The sequence below is a fragment of the Rattus norvegicus genome, chromosome 3 (assembly GCF_021556685.1).
Source record: "Rattus norvegicus strain SHRSP/BbbUtx chromosome 3, alternate assembly SHRSP_T2T, whole genome shotgun sequence".
In the NCBI taxonomy this organism is placed as follows: domain Eukaryota; kingdom Metazoa; phylum Chordata; class Mammalia; order Rodentia; family Muridae; genus Rattus; species Rattus norvegicus.
The window spans coordinates 168,037,390-168,058,351 of NC_141536.1; the positions used below are offsets into that span (position 1 = coordinate 168,037,390).

General features: G+C 46.6%; 1 protein-coding gene across 3 annotated transcripts in view; it reads left to right on the plus strand.

The window, feature by feature from the left end:
- Positions 1-20,962, plus strand: part of Osbpl2 (oxysterol binding protein-like 2) — a 45,077-nt gene that overhangs the window by 8,258 nt on the left and 15,857 nt on the right. Inside the window, exons 2-7 of one of the 3 annotated variants that reach the window (XM_087651181.1) lie at positions 10,016-10,149; positions 10,897-11,111; positions 11,243-11,384; positions 14,029-14,104; positions 19,479-19,613; positions 20,023-20,120. In XM_087651181.1, the coding sequence (XP_087507307.1) occupies positions 11,299-11,384; positions 14,029-14,104; positions 19,479-19,613; positions 20,023-20,120 (395 nt within the window). In that variant the 5' untranslated portion in view covers positions 10,016-10,149; positions 10,897-11,111; positions 11,243-11,298. 3 annotated transcript variants of the gene reach the window in all.

Genomic DNA, 20,962 nt, shown 5'->3' on the forward strand with positions numbered 1-20,962 from the left:
AAGCTTTGGTTGTGAAAGAGTAGGGATTGTTTTTGTGATTCTAAATTTATACAAAATTTGTAAAAATAACCATTGCATATCTACCATGACGAGGCTCTGCAGACCTTTCATGAACGTTAGCAAAGGACATTGTCCAGTGACTGTGGACTGAACTGCCAGGGGGGTTGGAATGAGAGTGGGGTTGGTCTCTCATGCTTGTCTCATCCTGGCACAGGCCTGGATTTATAGGGCTAGAGAGTCCGGTTCATTTCTTCCTACCTTTTGGGAGCTGTCAATTCTAGGGTCAGCGGGTAATGGTTTAGCCTGTAAGTCCCATGGGTCAGGCTGCCTCACCAGGCCTTTTAGAGTAGGTGGTTCATGGAGTCATGTTGAGCACTCCTTCCTCTCTCACTACATTTCCTGTGGCACAATAGCTTCTTGGGTATTGCAAGATGACACCCACGTGACAGATGAAGACAGGGACTGAAGAGTTGGCCAAGAAGGCAATGCAGCCAAGAAGCATTGTCCACTCAAAGTAGCCTTGCTGCATGGAGTAGAATGAGGACTCTCACTAGGCCTGGGACTGGTGTCTCTAGCCGTTGGGGAAGGTGGGGGAATAGGAGCCTGGGCTCCAGCTGCCTCTGTGCTGTGCTCAGGTTGTGGAACCAACTTTGTCTTTGTGGCTTAGCTTTGTCATTTTTCCATTTCAGTCTAGGAAAGTTGTCTTTAATTTCTGCAGAGCTATTCTGACCATTGCAGAATATGCTCTCTTCCCAGCATTTCTGAGTGACTCTTCTTTCAAGTCATGCTCTGATCTGTGTCTGAGGTCTGACAGGCCCACCCAGGATATGCACCGGATAGTGTCTGCTAGGTCTACATGCTGAGGAAAGATCAGCTCCACGAGAATATGGTGGTGCCCTTGGCTGGGCTTAATTAATTAGTTCTGTTATTCCTTGTCCTTTGTATTAGTTTATCTGTCAAGTCTGTGGTAGCCTTGGGATGAAAGGTGCTATCATGATACTCATGGCTGCCATGTGTCTGGTGTATTTCTGGCATTTCTTTAGACTGCCTACCTACCTGTGAGTGAGGGTGGAGTTGTACATTTGGCCTTAGTGTGGCCATTGGTCAGGCTTTACTGTTTGAGGATTCTTGTTCTGTGGTGCTGCTGTGTGATCTCTTGGGACAAGACAAAATCTCCAGGAACATCTATGAGCTTCCTGTCTGGCCAAGTAGGGATTTTGAGGATTGGAAACTAACATTTTCCCGCAAAAACTAAATGGAGAGTTTCTCTGTGTAGCTGTGACTGGAACTCACTCTGTAGACCAGGCTGGCCTCAAACTCAGAGATCCTCCTGCTTTTGCCTCCCAAGTGCTGGGATAAAAGGTATATATCACCACCGCCTGGCTACAAATATGGTTTTTTTTTAATAGATAGGGTTTTATTTTTATTTTATTTTATTTTATTTTATTTTATTTTATTTTTTGGTTCTTTTTTTCGGAGCTGGGGACCGAACCCAGGGCCTTGTGCTTCCTAGGTAAGCGCTCTACCACTGAGCTAAATCCCCAGCCCCTAGATAGGGTTTTAAATGCGCAGGCTAGCCCTGAACTCCTGATCTTCCTGCCTCCACTTCTCAGACACTGAGATTATAGATATGTGAGAAACAGTAGCTTTAGAATGTATTTGTATTCCTCATGCGTGCTGTGCTGTGTAGAGATCTAGCTTGCCCCTCCTGGTTTTAACAGCAGAGCTTCCCATGACTAGGTTTTTCAGCAAGCTGATAGTGCCATTCCCCTGTTGTTCATCGAATGACTCATTGTCCAAACTTTAGATCTCTTCCTCCCCTCTCCTTCTTCCCTATTTGGTTGAGACGGCATCATGTGTAGGCCAGGCCGTCCTGGAACTCCAGCTTCTCCTGCCTCAGCCCCTTATGTTCTGGGATCATAGGTAGGTACCAGTGTATCTGGCTCTAGATCTATTTTTATAAATAATCTAAAGATATGTTGTAAGAGTAAAGTAGGGGGGCTGGGGATTTAGCTCAGTGGTAGAGCGCTTGCCTAGGAAGCGCAAGGCCCTGGGTTCGGTCCCCAGCTCCGAAAAAAAGAACCAAAAAAAAAAAAAAAAAAAAAAAAGTAAAGTAGGAGAGTTCATGGAAATAGTGGGACACTTTGGGGTAGTGGGACACCTGATTGGTTCAGGTCCTCATAAGATGGAAGACAGCACATAGAGGGAGGGAGGAACTTCAGAAGAGCCTGAGGGGAGGGGGGCACCTTCAGAAGAGCCTGAGGGGAGGGAGGGACTTCAGAAGAGCCTGAGGGGAGGGAGGGACTTCAGAAGAGCCTGAGGGGAGGGGGCACCTTCAGAAGAGCCTGAGGGGAGGGAGGGACTTCAGAAGAGCCTGAGGGGAGGGGGCACCTTCAGAAGAGTATGGGAGGGCCCTTTTTGAAGCAGATGGGCATTTATTGGGTAGCAGGACAATTGATGAGTGTTCCAGATTGGGGAGGGGTTATGGTGATGGTATGCTTGGGGATCTGATGGAAGGAGAGAGCCCTGCCCCCAGCCTAGAGTTATTTGTGGAGAAGGTGGAAGGCCAAGATGATACCTAGTCAGAACTAATTTCCTGAGTTTTCTCTGGACCTCAGAAAGGGAAATACCTGACTAGACAGCATTGATTAAAGAAACAAGAACCCAGAGCCCTTCCTGAAGCAGTCCCTATGGGTTGATTTTGAGAGCAGGAGAACCTGTAGGTCCATTGCTCAGGAGGTAAGGTCTGTCTTTCTGTCTGCTTTGTGTGTGGTCTCAGCTTTCTCACACACAACATAGCTCTTAGGCCAGTGAGTTGATCAGTAGCTAAAAGAACATGTTGCCAAGCCTGTTGAACTGAGTTCCACCCCACATGCTGGAAGCAAGAAACAGCTCTACAAGTCGTCCTCTGACCTTGTGTTTTCCTGTGGCACTCATATACCTTCACCCCTACATATATCACAAGAATAAATGAATGGAAAAAAAATAACCCACAGCCTTGAGGATTCAGGTTGTCCCAAGTAAAATGTCCCAATATGGAGGCAGTGTTTGTCGTGAACTTTGTGTGGTTGCAGAATGAAAGACAGACAGGTCTTTTACAGAGGACATTGGTGGGAACATGAGGCAGGCAGCACAGCGTTCTGCTGTAGGTTGTAGATACGGTGTTGCTGTCTGATGCTGCTCTGGGGTTTTGGTTGGTGGGAGCCTACAGTCTGTTAAGAATATATCCCAGTGTTTTACCCGTCAGTCAAAGGGGTGTTAGGTCTAGCAACAAAGTGTGGGCAACTAGTGGCTTTTAAGGGGAGAAAAGATAAGCTGGGATAGTTTGGCTCTGGGTCTGCAACACTTCAGTTCTCTACAGTGGGATGTTCTGTTCAGAAATCCAGACTTAGTTTCCCTTAACAGAAGAGACTTATTTGCCAAATACAACTTTGCATTCTCTCAGGGTTTTCTGCTAAACAGAAAAAACAGTAGGTTACTTGGACTTGGGAGCCATGGTCTGAACCAGGCTCTAGAGATGATGGGGCAGACTTGTAGATAGTCTGAGGAGTGATAGGTACTGTTCCATCCTGTGGGCCTGGTGTGTGTAATGGCCATGCCAGCAGGACTTGCCCCATCTCTGTCTGAGGCCCAGCTTCTGGTGTCTTAGATCTGCTGAAAACTAGTGCAGTGGCACCAGGTTTGGCCTGCCAGGCCCTTGAGCAACTTCTGTCTCCTCCTGCAACCTGCAGCCGTGCCCGGATTTAGAGGTTAATGATAGCACTTAACAGTTGTGAGACATCCTGAGGATATGGGAAGATTGGGTCCTTGACCTTGTGGAGTCTTGTGAGGAAGGCCTACCAAGATAGGTTCTTTTTTTGTTTGCTTTTGTTTTTTTTCTGAGATAGGGTTTCTCTGTGTAGGGCTGGCTTCCTGGAACTTGCTCTGTAGCTCAGGCTGGTCTTGAACTCATAGGGATCCACTTTGCTCTACTTCCTGAGTGCTGGGATCAAAGGTGTGTGCCACCATTGTCCAACTCCAAGATGGGTTCTTGGTCACAGTTGGACACTAGGGGACATATGGCAGAGACTTAGGCCATAGTGATCATAGTGTCCCAGTAGCTGGCAAGTTTGTGTCTGGCCTCACCTTTTATGCCCTTGTTACAATGATTTTTTGTAATTTACTTTTTAATATCAGGGGTTTTGCTTTAGATGAGAAAGCATGTAAAGAGAGCAGACATGCTTGTAGCATGTTTTCATGGACCTTTTACAAACAGAGCAGGAAAGTCATACAAGAGTCTCTTGTTTACCTGTGTACAGCCCCAACATCCACCACCCACACCAGTCCTGCCATGGGTTCTCCCTGATTCTTCTGAAGAGACCCATATGCATGGCTGTGTACGGCTCTAGAACATGAGCCCCCCCCCCCCCCTTGAAAAACACTGTCAGGACACTTATACAGCTCCGTCCTCCTGCTGCCTGAGGTCCAAGAATAACCATGTTTGAATTTGGCTTCAGGTGTGAAATTAGTATCTTTTTATAAAAAAATATTTTGTGTGTAAGTGCCTGAATGTATGTATGTATTATGTATGTATGTATTATGTATGTATGTATGTATGTATGTACGTACGTATGTACATGCACCACATGCATGTAAGAGGCTGCAAAGGTCAGAAGAGGTCAGGGCCCTTGGAACTGGGGTACAGACAGTTATGAGCTACCATTCCAGTGCCAAGAACTGAACCCTGGTTGTCTGCAAGGGCAGTAAGTGCTGTTAACTGTAGAGCCATCTCTCCAGTCCCCCATTAATGCTGCTCTGTTTTTGAGACAGGGTCTCTCCAGTCTTGGCTGTCCTGGAACTCACTATGCAGACCTTTAGCTCATAGAGATCTACCTGCCTCTGCCTCCTAAGTGCTGGAGTTAAAGGCATGTGGGGTTTTTTTGTTTGTTTGTTTTGTGTTTGTTTTTTTGTTTTTGTTTTTGGTTTTTTTTTTTTTTTTTTTTTTTTGCTCTGTTTTGTTTTTTTGATTTTTTTAAGACCGGGTTTTTCTGTGTAATGTTGGCTTTTGGAATTTGCTCTGTAGGGCAGGCTGGCCTCAAACTCAGAGATCTTTCTGCCTCTGCCTCCCCAATGGGGTTAAAAGGTGTGTACAACTACCACCTGGGAGTCGTTTGTATCTTTGAAAGGTAGCTTTTTCTCCAGGTACTAGGAATTGATCTCAGGTTTTACAAATGCTAGGCAATGTTTTACCATACAAACCACACTCTTAGTCCTGCTGCAAGATCCCTCTTTTTTTTTAACTTGTGTGTGGATTTCTTTGGAGACAAGTCTCTTGTACCCCAGCTGTACTCCAACTTGCTGTGCAGTCAGGGTAACCTTGATTTCCTAATCCTCCTGCTTGTACCTTGTAAGTGCTGGGATTGTAGGCTTCATGGTAGCTTTTAAAGGGGGTGATTCATGTGTAATAAAATGTACACATTTTAAGTGTAAGGTTAAGATTCGAATATGGCTTTCTGTAGCTCATCATGTATATTGACTTATGCCTTCCTGTGTGTATGTCATGTCCCACCACAGAAATACTGCTGTTGGGATAATGTCTGCCCTCTGCCACTCTGTCACTTTCTTTCCTTTGTGACTTGTTTACTGGAGAAGCTTTCTCTGGCTTGGAAGGTTCCGGAGTCTGGGAGTTGCTGTTTGGGCTCCCACAGTGTCTAGCACAATCCTTTTCTGAGTATTTTCTTAAGTTTGTAGATTACCAGATTCAGGGCTGCATTTTGTCATGATTTTCTCAGCAGGATGGCATTAGTTGGCCATGTGGTGTTTTTCCCAGAATGCACAGGCACTGTGCTGTTGCTTTGATGGTCACATTTGATCTTAGTTGAGGGCTGGGAAACAGTTTCACCCTTTTTGTTAGTTTGTTTTGAAACAGTGTCATACATCCTGGGCTGGCCTCACCATGTAGCCAAGGATGACCTTGAACTCCATCTCTAGAGTGCTGCGATTACAGGATTTCCATGGTACTGGGGACCAAGCCCAGGCTTCCCTAGATGCTTGATAAGCACTTTATCAACTGAGCCACATCCTCAGCTCTTTCCTTCTTTCCAAGATAATTCACTGGCTACTGGTGCCCAGTCGCCTCCTTATTCCTTAGGAACTTGGGCCATCCATGTCTTTGGCAGGTCTGTTATGTGCATTTCAATATTCCCGTTGTCTTATCTTTGCTTGTGGGAGCTTTGGATTTGCCTCTTGGCTTTGTCCATTTTGTGCTATTGTAGCGATACTGCAGACTAGGCAGTTTATAGTGAACAGACACACTGGCACTCAATTTTGGATGCTGGAAAATGCAACAAATGGTACCAGTCAGTATCTGGTGAGGTTGTTCCTGTGGCATCACCACTGTAGGAGGAGGCTGTAATAGGGCAAAAGGAGAGACGGTGCGGTGCATAGGCCAGTGTGACTGTATAGGTGGGAGCTGACGTAGCTCTCACTGGGAATCCGTGCCTTCAGCATGGCATTGATAATTTTTGTTGACTAGGATGGGCCTTTGGCCCGGTCACCTTGTAGAGATCTATCTGGAGGGACAGGCATAGCACATTGGTAGCCATTGGATGTCTTACTGCCTGTAGGACAGAACACTATTCACTCTGAGTTTAGCAGTTTCTTTTCCTTCAGGTGCAGGTGGTTGAGGGCCAGCCCTGCATTGTTAAGCTTTAGAAGTAAGCAACATGTCCCTGCTCTGCACAGCTCGTCCACAGCGGACCATGACCATGCAGTGAAGCAGCTGCTCTGTGCTGCTTCACAGGTGTCTGGTTCCTCAGTTACTTGATGTACTAGGGATGGAGCAAAGGAAAGGGAAGTACCCAAAACTGAGGAAGGGCTTGGCTGATAATCACACGCTCAGACCCTTATTAGTAAGCAAGGATTCCAATAAGGTGGGTATTACCTCTAGTACTGTGTTGGTCACTCCAAGGGCAGAAGCCATATTTATTACCTATGATTTTGCTTGTCCCTCAGGGCTCACAGGCAAATGCTCAGAGACTTTGCAAGTTACACGTGGCACTCTACTTACTTTCAGGAAAAAAATCAAACCTTTTGAAACATTTTTTTTGTTTTTGTTTTTGTTTTTGTTTTTTTTGTTTGTTTGTTTGTTTTGTTTTTTCCAGAGCTAGGGACTGAACCCAGGGCCTTGCACTTGCTAGGCAAGTGCTCTACCACTGAGCTAAATCCCCAACCCCCTTTTGAAACAATTTGAAGGTGTTTGTTGTTTTCCTTTTAAACAAAAGTTCACCATGTGGCTCTGGCTGGCCTCAAACTCACAGAGATCCTCTTGCCTCTGCCTCAGAAGTGCTGGGATTGAAGGCATGCATGCCTGGTTATCGGTTGAATTTTTGCTTTACTATTTTAAAATCCTATTTTTGGGCTGTGCATGGTGGTGCACTTAACCTCAGCACTCCAGAGGCAGAGACTGGTGGATCTCTGTGAGTCCAAGGCCAGCCAAAGCTGCATACAGAGACCCGGTCCTGAACAAAACAAGTGTTCTTCTCAACAAGAGAAATTATTGTACAGGAGTTCTAAAATGCTAAGCTAATAACTAAATTACTAAAAGTAATTTTGAGGAAAATAAAGCTGCTCTTTGGTTACGTGATAGAACTAAGTTGTATAGTTGTCTTAATTCTCTGGCTTGGAAAACTGGTCAGGGCTGGGATGTAACTCACAGTGCGGTGTTTGCCTAAGTGTGTGAGGCTCTGGGCTCCATCCGTAGCACCACAGAGGAAGAGAACAGTTGGCATGAGCTAGATGAAAGGCAAATATTTTGACACATCGTTCCACTTCCTTGTTATCCAGCTCCTCATGACTCACAGCAGAGCCTCCTGAGGTCTGCAGAGCCCCATCTTCATGTTAACTGCCTGTCGAAACTACTCTAACTGCCCACATGTCTTCCTAAATTAATATTTTATCATTTTCCTGAACAACTACAAGGGATTATTTTAAAATACAACTCTTAAAATAATGATTACTTATTGATGTATTAGTCATTGGTTGTTATTAAAATTTTCCTTTTTACACTACTCACTGAAGATCAACCTCAGAGCCTTGTACATGCTAGGTAAGTGCTCTACTGCTGAGCTGCCTTCTCCACCCCTCCTCTTTACTTCCCTGCATTTGTGTATGGCTAAGTGCTATGGCATGCATAGATCTCTCAGAAGATGACTTGTGGGGGTTGTTTCCCTTTTTCTACTGCATGTGTTCCAGGATTAAGTTCAGCTTAAGCTTGGTAGCAAGCACTCCTACCTGCTGAGCTTGCTTGTTACATGAGACGAAATCCCACCAAATTGCTCAGACTGGCCTGGACTTGGTTTTTATTTTTGGGGAGCTGGATCTTATTTCTTTTTCTGTTTTTTTGTTTGTGTGTGTGTGTGTGTGTGTGTGTGTGTGTGTGTGTGTGTGTATGCACATGTATACATCTTTTCATGTGTGCAGATACATGTATATGTATGTATGTGTGTGCATGATTGTGGAGTCTAGAGACTGATTTAGTCAGGGTCTTTCACAGTTCGGCCACCTTGAGGAACTCTTCATCAAACTCAGAACTTGCTAGTCAACTTGCTCCAGGTTCCCACCTTCAAAACTGTAGTTAAAACAGACTGCCTTGGGGCTGGGGATTTAGCTCAGTGGTAGAGCGCTTACCTAGGAAGCGCAAGGCCCTGGGTTCGGTCCCCAGCTCCGGAAAAAAAGAACCAAAAAAAAAAAAAAAAAAAAAAAAAAGACAGACTGCCTTGACACGTTTACATATGTGGGTTCTGGGTATCTAAACTCCAGGCTTGTGTGCTAACCACTGAGCAATCTCTCTGGTCTTAGGCCTGCACGCCCCCCCCCCCATTTATTTATTTTGTGTTTTGTTTATCTATTCTTATTTCTTTACTGTGTGGGGTGGGGAGAGGATAGGAATGTACAAGGTCAGAGGACAGCCTCCAGGAGTTAGTGTCAGTTTTTTCCATCATACCAATACTTATCTGTCTTTCATCTTTATTTATTTATTTTTTTTAAAAGATTTATTTATTATATGTGAGTACACTGTAGCTGTCTTCTGACAGACCAGAAGAGGACATCAGATCCCATTACAGATGGTTGTGAGCCACCATGTGGTTGCTGGGATTTGAACTCAGGACCTCTGGAAGAGCAGACAGTGCTCTTAACCACTGAGCCATCTCTCCAGCCCGTCTTTCATCTTTATATTAGGTCTGCGTGCATCTTTTGATTCCTGCTGCCCAAAGAAGGAATTTGTTTTAATTAACTTTTTTCAATACTTAGACATGAGGTGATCAATTTTTTCTTTTCTTTTTTGAATTTTTTTTAAAGATTTATTTATTTTATATGAGTACACTGTTGTTCTCTTAGGATACACCAGATGAGAGCATCGGATCCCATTACAGATGGTTGTGAGCCACCATGTGAGTGCTGGGAATTGAACTCAGGACCTCTGGAAGAGCAGCCAGCGCTCTTAACCACTGAGCCATCTCTCCAGCCCTTTTTCTCTTTTTTTCTTTTCTTTCCTTTCTTTTTCTTCCTTTTCTTCCTCCTTCTTCTTGTTTTATTTTTATTCTTCTTCCTTCTCCTTTTCTTTCTTTTTAGATAGGGTCCCATCATGTAATATCGGCTGACCAGCAACTCCTTTTGTAGACCAGGCAGACCTGAACTCAGAAATCTACTTGCCTCTGCCTGGGGAGCTAGGATTAAAGTCATGTGCCAATGCGCCTGGCCCTTATAGAGATTGATTAGATCAATTTCAAATATGAGTATTTGGCTGGGCATGGTAGCAATCCTAGCCCTTGAGTTGTAGACAGAAGGATGTTTGAATTCTAGATCAGTTTGGTCTACATGGCAAATTTCAGGCCAGCAAGAACTGCAGAGTGAGATCCTGTCTCAAACAAAAGCCAAATTTAAAAAATAGGGGAGGAGGGAGGGACTTATAAGCTGTTTCTAGACCATAGACTTTGTAGAAGCTGAGTTCATTTCAAAATATTTCTCCCCTCAGATTTCCAGGATCTACACAACTTCTACATAAATATAGATCAGAGATGATCCAGTAGGAGGACCAAACTCCAGGACGGTGACAGCCTTGTCACTGAAGGATGAACGGGGAGGAAGAGTTCTTTGATGCCGTCACAGGTGAGCAACTACAAGAGACATGGCCCAGAGACTGCATCTTGTATAGGAATCTGTGGGATGTGGATCATGGGGTTTGGCCTGTTAGATTAGACCTGACAATGATGGCTTCTCTCATGAGGTGAACCTTGACTGGATCTTAAGAGACAGCCTGAAAGGACAGTGTGTGGGGGAGGGGGAGGGGAAGTAGGGGTGGGGGTTGGATGCTTGAAAGAGCCTGTCTCCCGAGTGCTAGGATTAAAGGTCTGTGCCACCACCTCCTGGCTATTACTTCCATTCTTCTAGAATTCTGAGCATGGAGTGTCTGTCAGCCATTCACTGCTCAGCCTTGCTGCTGGCTGATCAGATTTGTGGACTTACTGAAATCCCAAAAGGAGAGACACTGAGCTCCTTTCCTTTTCCAAGGCTCAGTGAAATAATTTTCATTGTTTCATGACTGAGACCCATTGATTCTGTTTCTCATTGTTGTGTGCCTACAAGTGGAGTGTGCGTAGAACAGCCTCAGTATCCCTCAGAAGAGGAGTCTACAGACAGGTAGATATCCAGCCATACTCAGAAGGCCATGCCTACCAGAGAGAGACCACCTCAGATGTCTCCTCACCCACACATCCCCTAGAAGGTCTCTCAGAGCCAGGGACTCGGTGTAGCAGATTCTACTCCAAACACCCCTGAGCTTTTGAATAAGTTTGTCTTGATATTTCCTGGAGATTTCTTCAGCCTTATTGATGTTGATGATCTCTGCCATCCTAGCCGACTGCAGTAGGCTGCAGAGGTGCTGCTGCACACAGCCCTCTGTGTCCTGACACCGAGGCGCACCGTCACTTTGACTGAGTTGGGAACAGAGACGATTATTCTAAGTGTACCACTTGAAGATAAGCAGATGGAGATGGTGGCACATGATCCCAGCACTCAGGAGGCAGAAACTGGTGGATCACTGTGAGTTCCAGGCCAGACAAAGCTACAAAGTAAGGTCCTGCCTCAAAATCCAAACCCAGACCAAAGATTTACAGATCTTTTGTTTGTGTAGTCATTCTTCAAGTAGGCTTCTACATCTCCAAGTCTAGAGAAGGTGACCACTTTTGCTTCTTTGTTGCAGGCTTTGATTCTGATAATTCTACAGGGGAATTTTCAGAGGCAAATAAAATTACTGGGATGATTGACTTGGATACCAGCAAAAATACTAGGAGTGGAAAACATGGGGAGAGATCACCACAAGAGAATGGAATTCAGAAGCACAGGTATGCTGTCTCACTGCTGTCTACACACACTGTATCAAGGATCACCCTAATGTCCTATAAAGTATTCTCTTCAGTCTCGTGACTTGAGCTGGAGCACCCCTAGTTCCAAGACAACTCTTCCAGGCAGTCTAGCCACCAGATGTCCTGTGAGATGTGATGCCTGTCCACGGGGGCATGGAGGTCAGTGAAGGGCAGTGTTTGACCCATGATCCACAGCTCTCATTTACTGACCCACAGGTACACCTCCACTCCACAGGCAGCAGGTTAATCCTGTTGTTCCTTGTGTGTATCACTGAGATACTCTGGACTGTTGGGCTAGCAGGACTACTGACAGTTCTCTTGTACCTTGTGCACCTCACCTAGAAATGATGACCACTGGCCCTGTAGGGACTGACAGGGTTTGATTAGTTGCTGCAGCAAAACCATGTTCATTTGTGTACCTAGACTATGTGGTCATCAGAGAAGCTCCTCAATCTAGGAAAAAGTGCCCGTGGGACTTAGGCTTCCTGCTTATATTCTAAAAGGTGGTTTTGGCCTCAGTGGACCCTCAGCCTCACTGCTGACCTAAGGCATAGCCCACTTGCCTTCAGGGCAGGCTTCCTCTGTCCAAGGTGCTTAGCTTTCTCCTGTCCTACATTCATATGCAAGAGTATCTCACACGGGCTGTGAGAGCCTGTGTAAGGAGCTTGTTCACTCTGTTTCTCACCAGCTCCCTCCTCAGTGTGCATCACCTTGTGACCGAACATCACAGTGAGTGTGGGACCACTGCCTCATTCTGTCCCCTCATCCAGTGCTTGGGCGGGTAGATATACCTGGATCTCGAGGTTCTCCCATGTCCACCCTGCATTGAGTGTGCAGCCTTCCCTCATTCTTTCTAGGCACAGTGACACTTAGCATACTGTTTGTGTCACCTCTGTTCTCTGCTAAAGCTCCTGTAACAGGGACTCATCCCTGTCCCATCCCTCTCGACCCAAGCAGCTCTGAGTGGTGCTCCATTTGCTCAGACAGGTGTGGGTGGCGTGGTGGATGTTGATCTGCATGGTCACTGTTGAAATGAGGGCTCACACCTCTTTATCCTTGCACTCAGACCTGTCTTCATTCACTGTCCTGGCTCTGCCTCCCCTGGGCCTCTTGTCTTGAGTTCTGCATCTAGACCTGTATGTACCAAAGTTCCTCCATACTGTTGTCTCAGCCTGGGGCCTTGCCATCCTCCTCCATGTCTTTTCCCCTGTTGACCCTTCATGTCTTCGTGCAACAGTAGTTGGGTGTTAGTTATTTCCTATTGCTGTGATAAACACCACAACCAAGACCAAACACATTCATGTGCTTGGGAATAAGGGGTTTGTGTGGCTCACAGGTTACAGCCCATCATCAGAGAAGCCGTGGGAGGAACTGAAGCAGAGACCATGGAGGAGTGCTGCTCAACTGTTTGCTTCCATGGCTTGCTCCATTTGCATTCTTACGCAACCCAAGACTATCTGCTAAAGAGTGATGCTGCCTTCAGCTTCACGTGGGCTTGACCCTTCTACATCCATTATTATTCAAGAAAATACCATATAGACTTGCCTATAAGCAATTAGATAGAATATTTTTCTCAGCAGAGATTCTTCTTCTCAGGTAATCCTAGCTTTTGTCAAGTTGACAAAAACTAGCACAGGGTGGGTCCTTGGGGCCTGACCCTGACCTTATATGGAACTATATCCTTATTTCTAGTGGCTCTCATAGTTTGCCATAGGCACAGCATTCCAGCTACTTTTGGCAGCCCTGGTACACAGTGCTCAGTAAGCATTAGATTTCTTTCCTTTTCATTTTGCCTCAGAGTTTTTCTCCCTCTTGTCTTGACTTAATGAACCTTTTCTGAGGGCTTACAAGACCCCAGCTATTACTATTCCAGATGAAAATGCCCAGTCAGGTTCCACTTCAGAGAAGCGCCATTGGGAATTCTACCAGAAAAACTAGGTTGTCCTCTAAGGGCCCAGAGCAGTCATGTGTATCTGAGGGCTCACTCTGATACCTTCTCCGCACTCCTATGATGGCCACATTCCTTCCTACAAGCGAGGCAGATCTCTACTGAGGCTTCTTCCCACACATGGAGACAGTGTTTACTGTAGCCCATGGTTCCTAAGGAAGCTCTAGTCTTTCCTCAGGTAGCCAGAGCAGGAGTGAGGTAAGGTGACTGCTGGGCCGTCGCCGGGTGGAAGGTGGCTTGAGAAGGAATGCACCTTGGGAAGCTCTTGTCTCATCTCCCTCCTGTTGTCTCTGCTCTGCCCACCATCTGACGTTGGGCAGAAGACTCTACAGTAGGAAGTAGGGATGTAAGGAGAGGGATTCCCTTCTTTCTCATTGTCACCTTTGCCCTGAGCTCAAGGAAGGATAGCAATGGCCTGGCCGCTGCAGAGTTGGGTCAAGACTCCAAGGCTGTCACGGCCAATAACCATTTCTAGGAGGACTTAAAAGCAATGGTGCAGAAGCCCTGTAGTGTCAGCTGTGACCTCACTTCTCTCCCTGCATGCCGTCATTTAGAGACTGATGTTTCAGTCTCAAGCTCAGAAGATGATGTTGAACAGTTCCTATGAGAAATACTCCCGACCCCCTATATATTCCATTGGATAATAAGTTCCTATTGCTCTCAAATTTCTTACAGGACAGCCCTGCCTGCTCCCATGTTCACCAGAAGTGACTTCAGCGTGTGGAGTATCCTGAAGAAATGCATTGGCTTGGTGAGTGCAGATAGGTCGTGTGAAGCATGGTGTTTAGATATTAATTCCTGTGAGGTTTGTACTGTTGGTATCTGAGAAAGTACCTGCTGTATATTTATAATGATCATGGAATTACCATGACAAGGCAGGAAAGGAACAACGGCCTAAGGGAAACATTAGATAGGAACAGCCCAATAGCAGTTTTGCAGTTAAGCAGTTAGGCAGGAGACATCCCATAGGCCTTTTTCCTGGTGCCCTGAAGTGTGCACCTTGCTTGTGGCCTAAAACCAACCGCTTGAGACCAGGTGGGGCCCTAGCCATACACTAGGCCTAGATGGCCTTTGTCCAGTACTGCGGCTTTGTGTCATGGGGATGGAGTGTCTAGCAGCCATACACTTTCCCTGTGGTCTTCTTCGACTGTTAGAGGCTAGTGTACTCGTGTGTTCTCTGACACATTTCGTGCACAAATCAGCACTTGGCAACCAGAAACCCAAGTCTAAGAGTCGAGAAGTACCTGTTGTCAACCTGTTCTTTTAATGCCATCCTCTTGTTGCAATTGCTTCTTTCTACACTATGTTCCCTGAGCAGACACTTTCTTTCAGCCTTTTATTTGAAATCCCTGTAGATGGATTGAAGGTAGGTAGGTTGGTGTGGGTCTGGCTTTGGGAAGCTGGAAGAAGTTGTAACTAAAGGTTCTCTTTTGGGTAGGAATACCCAAAGCAGGGAGCTCATTCAGAATTGCGTAGCATCCATAGGTCTTCCTAGGATGCTACCTTACCTTGATTTCTTGATTATGTATCTGTGTCTCAAAGTTTTCAAGTTTTTTTTTTTTAAAGATTTTTTTTTTTTATGAGTTTGCTGTAGCTGTCTTCAGACACACCAGAAGAGGGCATTGGATCCCATTACAGATGGTTGTGAGCCACCATTTAGTTGCTGGGAATTGAACTCAGGACCTCGGGAAGAGCAGTCAGTGCTCTTAACCGCTGAGCCAACTCTCCAGCCCCTCAAGTTTTTTCATGAGTGATTGTACACGGGCCTGGGTGAACCATGTGGGTTTATCAGTTTCATTTTTTATGTTTACAGGTTCCTTTTATGATTTTACTTCAAAATATGAGTTCAAAGTCAAATTCATTAAATATGTGTTAATCTGTTTTCTGTTGCCTGTACCACAATACCATAGACTGGGTAAATTGTAGAGGAGAGAGGCTTACTCTCTCTCCTGTGTCTGGAGTTATAAGACCAAGGGCATGTGTGGTGGTGACTTCAATGCTGGCAGAGTCCTGAGGTAGCATCGGTCATACAGGGAAAGGCAGGGAAGGGGCGTGCACAGCTGCCTACCTGTTGGTCTCTTTTCCTTTTTCTTCTGTTGTTGTTTACAGTTCTAGGGACTGAGTCCAGAGCCTCAGCAGCATTCTACCACTGAGCTGCTTACGTACATTTAGTTATGTCCACACGTGTGCACCAGGAGGTCGAGGCCGGGCTGCAGGAATCAGTTCCCTTGTACAGTTGTGTCCACACGTGTGCACGAGGAGGTGGAGGCCGGGCTGCAGGAATCAGCTCCCTTGTACAGTTGTGTTCACACATGTGCACGAGGAGATCAGAGGCCGGGCTGCAGGAATCAGCTCCCTTGTACAGTTGTGTCCACACGTGTGCACGAGGAGGTCGAGGCCGGGCTGCAGGAATCAGCTCCCCTGTACAGTGCACCTGCTTTTTCTTTGCTAATCAACTCTGGAAGCTCGCTCCTCCCAATGATTTTACCCAATACTGATGGCTTTACAGAAGATTGGCATTAACACCATAGAGGATTAATTGTCATCCTCGAATTCTTCAGTTAATTTGTTGAACCCTTGGGATACTCTGACCACATCCAGAACATGGCAGTCTCGGAAGCTCACTTCCTGAGCTTATCCTTCTGTACAAGTAACTGTCACCCATCCTCATGGCACCTCACTCCATGCCCCACACCTGACTTACAGAAGTCCCCCATGCTGTCAGAGAGGCAACAGGCTTGTCTTTATCTCTCAGCTGCCAATATCTTAAGTGATTCTGTAACTACTTCAACCCCCTTTCTTGGTGCTTTTTCAGTTTAGTGAGATGATGCCCTGGTTTAGACATTAGACCGTTTCACAGTGACTAGCCCTGCATGTATATTTGCTGAGGCTCAGAGATGGGTGCCAGACATGGCACTGCTGGATCAAAGGAGAAGTGTTGCTAGCCTTAGCCAACTCTACTTTGTAGGCTATGGTACTTACCCAACAGCAGAGGTGGAGCCTGGCCTATGGACCCCAAGGCTGAGGGTTTAGAGCAGGTGAGCAGTGAGTGTGCAAGTGCCTGTGAGCCTAGCTGGCCTCCCTCTTGCGCGGGCCTTCTGTGTTTCTTCCTGCCCACTGCTGACCTCTCTGACCTCTTGCACTGTAGGTTGTGGGCTCAACTTCTCTTGCTTTTACAGGTATGTAATGCACAGAAGGTAGAGGAAGTCTTATCTTTTCTTACCTTTCTGCTATAGAGGCATCCCTATATTCCCAATATCTGAATGTCTCTCAGCTTGGCATGTAGTGTCTGAGAAGCCTAACTGACTCTGGCTCAGGATCTGTGAGTTCAGGCTTTCCGTGGGGTCTCCCTAGATCATCGGTATTGTAAGCAAGGCCTTACCCTTTCCCAGAATGTTGTCTTGCTGGTAAATATGCTGACTATGCTGCCTCCCCAGGGCACTCGATCAATCTCTAGTGACATTTGGGGCTGGTGAGAGCAGAGGGCTCATTTTAGCCCCCAATACAGAGGCCTGCAAATCATCCTGAGAGCCAAAGCTTGTAGTCTGTCCTTGTTCCTGGAGCGCCTGAGCCCACCCTGTTACAACAGCTTCACCTTCTTCTGACAGTCTTTCTTTCCTTCTTTTTTATTGGATATTTTCTTTGTTTACATTTCAATGTTATCCCTTTTCCCAGTTTCCCCTCCAGAAACCCTCCATAATATCCCCTCACCCCCTGCCTCCATGAGGATGGTCCCCCGCCCACCCACTTCCTCCCACCTCCCCACCCTGACATTCCCCTACACTGGGCCATCGAACCTTCACAGGGCCAAGGGCCTCTCTTCCCATTGATGCCCAACAAGGCCATCCTCTGCTACATATGCAGCTGGAGCCATGGGTCTATCCATGTGTATACTTTGGTTGGTGGTTTAGTCCCTGGGAGCTCTGGAAGGTCTATTGGTTGATAATGTTCTTCCTATGGAGTTGCAAACCCCTTCAGCTCCTTCAGTCTTTTCTATGACTCCCCAGTTGGGGACCCCATTCTCAGTCTGATGGTTGGCTGTGAGCATCCGCCTCTGTATTTCTCAGGCTCTGGCAGAGCCTCTCAGGTGACAGCTGTATCAGGCTCCTGTCAGCATGCACTTCTTGGCATCTGCAATAGTGACTGGTGATGTATATGAGATGGATCCCTAGGTAGGGCAGTCTCTGGAAGGCCTTTCCTTCAGTCTCTGCTCCACACTTTGTCTCTGTATTTCCTCCTGTGAATATTTTGTTCCCCTTTCTAAGAAGGACAGAAGCATCCACACTTTGGTCTTCTTTCTTCTTGAGCTTCATGTGGTCTGTAAAGTGTATCTTGGGTACTCTGAGCTTTTAGGCTAATATCCACTTATCAATGAGTGCATATCATGTGTGTTTTTTGTGATTGGATTACCTCACTCAGGATGATATTTTCTAGTTCAATCCATTTGCCTATGAATTTCATGAAGTCATTGTTTTTGATAGCTGAGTAATATTCCATTGTGTAGATGTACCACATTTTCTGTATCCATTCCTCTGTTGAAGGACATCTGGGTTCTTTCCAGCTTCTGGCTATTATAAATAAGGCTGCTATGAACATAGTGGAACATGTGTCCTTGTTATATGTTGGAGCATCTTTTGGGTATATGCCCAGGAGTTAGGTATAGCTGGGTCCTCAAGTAGTACTATGTCCAATTTTCTGAGGAAACTCCAGACTGATTTCCAGAGTTGTTGTACCAGCTTGCAATCCCACCAACAATGGAGGAGTGTTCCTCTTTCTCCACATCCTCACCAGCATCTGCTGTCATCTGAGTTTTTGATCTTAGCCATTCTGACTGGTATGAGGTGGAATCTCAGGGTTGTTTTGATTTGCATTTCTCTGATGTCTAAGGACGTTGAATATTTTTTAGGTGTTTCATGGCCATTCGATATTCCTCAGTTGAGAATTCTTTGTTTAGCTCTGTACCACATTTTTAATAGGGGTATTTGATTATCTGGAGTCTAACTTATGATAGTCCTTCTATCTTTTCTGCTAATGCCTTTCTCAAAGCCCTTTCAGGAATAGCTTCTGAAGACCTTTGTTCTCTATTCATGAACTCTGTGGAGTCAGGAGTTCCAGCCTCACTTCTGTCCCTTGGTGCTTCTTCACAGACTCTGAAATGGCTTCCAGGCAAAGCCACACTGTAGACGGGCTTGCCTGCGGGCACCACACTGTAGAGGGGCTTGCCTGCGGGCACCACACTGTAGAGGGGCTTGCCTGCGGCCACCACACTGTAGAAGGGCTTGCCTGCGGGCACCACACTGTAGACAGGCTTGCCTGCGGGCACCACACTGTAGAAGGGCTTGCCTGCGGGCACCACACTATAGAGGGGCTTGCCTGCGGGCACCACACTGTAGAGGGGCTTGCCTGCGGGCACCACACTGTAGAGGGGCTTGCCTGCGGGCACCACACTGTAGAGGGGCTTGCCTGCGGGCACCACACTGTAGAGGGGCTTGCCTGCGGGCACCACACTGTAGAGGGGCTTGCCTGCGGGCACCACACTGTAGAGGGGCTTGCCTGCGGGCACCACAGGTGCTTCCCTGTCACTCTGGAAGAGGCCATGGATGCTAAGGATAGGTTTGTTTTGTTTTCTTTCCAGACAGGTTTTCTCTGTGTACCCCTGGCTGTCCTGGAACTCGCTCCATGGACCAGATTGGCCTTTAATTTAGAGATCCCCCTCCCTCTGCCCTCAAGTGCTGGGGTTAAAGGCATGTGTTATTACTGCCTGCCCATCAAGGGCAAGTTTTAACAATGGGAAGCTTGGAGCTGATACCACTCATCTAGAATGGATGTAGGGAGGGGTGTGGCTGTCTTAGAGCTCCTGTGATCTCTATGTGTTATTCAGGTTGGAGTGGCTCCTAGAGAGCTGCCGTTGCTGCCACTCAGGAAAACATTCCAAGTTAGGTAAGGTAGAAACCAGGACTCACAACAGATAGCTTGCCCATAGCGAGTTTCTAAGACTGTGTCTATATGGGAATTCGAGGCTCTGAGAAGTGACCCTCAGACCACTAAAGTAAAGTGGGATGTTTGCATCGGGCCACACCCAGAAGCTTCAGAAGCCCAACCAGATGTCTCTCTGGCTCCTCAAGGAACTGTCAAAGATCACAATGCCGATTGCCTTCAATGAGCCCCTGAGCTTCCTGCAGCGGATTACGGAGTACATGGAGCATGTGTATCTCATTCACAGAGCCTCAAACCAGTCCCAGCCCCTGGAAAGGATGCAGGTGGGTATTCATGTGACCTTGAGGACAGTCCGATGCTTTAGCTGTTTGACCGACTGACCCCGTAGTTGTAGGAACCCAGGTATTCTGCTGGTGGGCTATCAGGAAGAATTGTGTCTCTTAGGTATCTGCCCAGTCTAAGAACTCCCCGCTGTCAGTCAACTCACAGAGTTGACATCTCTTTACTGTCTCACATGTGCGTGTGCTTATGTGGGGGGGCATTTACCTGTGCATTTATGTATACGTGTGTATGTGTGCCATCTTTAAAAAAACATTGTTAGTCGAAAACTGAGAAGTCAGCAGAGTGGGCAGTGCTAACTGAGTGGCCTGGATACCCTGTGGGATGCCCTTTGGGGAGCAGCTTGGCTGTCTGGGCTGAAGCTGTTCTGATCCACCTTTGGATTGTTTGCAGTCTGTAGCTGCCTTTGCGGTCTCGGCTGTGGCTTCCCAGTGGGAGAGAACTGGCAAACCCTTTAACCCGCTCTTGGGGGAGACATATGAGTTGATCAGGTAAGGAGAGTCAATAATGAATCTTTTGCAGAAGGGCTCTTGGATGGACAAGAAGAGCTCAATTTTCTCTTCAGCACTGATTCCTCAGATTAGGATAGGTGCTTGGAGTTAGGAGCTACTGAAGTATTTGGAATGCTGTGGGTGAGAAATACTCACATGGAGTGCCGTGTTACTTATGGGATAGAACCCTGGCACTGCATGAAGGTCTGGCATAGAGTCTCAGTACAGTGGGCTCACGGATGGAGGTCGTGCAGTGTAGACCACCAGTGGTGTATGTGCATTACATGGCAGAGACTGGGATAACTAGTTTGGGACCAGACATGGAACCAGAACTGGTGAGTACGACTGTGTTTGTTGTAGAAGCACTTTAATGAGAGAGCAGTAACCAACGAGAGGGAGCACTGTCCAAGTCAGTGTCATTCTGTGCCTGTGTTGCAGGATCTTAGGAAAGAGCTAGCCCCACCATGTCTAGTGGGCAAGTGTTTCTGAATTCCCTCTGAGTGATTTCTCCTGGGTGGTGTCATGTCTCTTGGAACCCTGTAGAGCGTGAGGCTGGCAGGGTAGGGTAGACGGGGCAGACAGTGGCCAACACACGTGAGTGAGCAGTGTGTACCCTCCATTCTCATCCTTGGACCTAGCAGACCTGAGCCTGGACACTGAGCCCTAGTTAGTATGAGCTGTGGTGAATCTCTAGACGGCTAGGCTGGAGATTGTTGCTACCTACTTTGCCAATTCTGGGTCTCCTGCAGTTATGCAGAAAACTGTCTTGGAGATGCTGCCATGGTAAACACTCCTAGTCACATGTTACAGACTCTGGTGCGTTTTTGCCTTAGCCTTGCTTG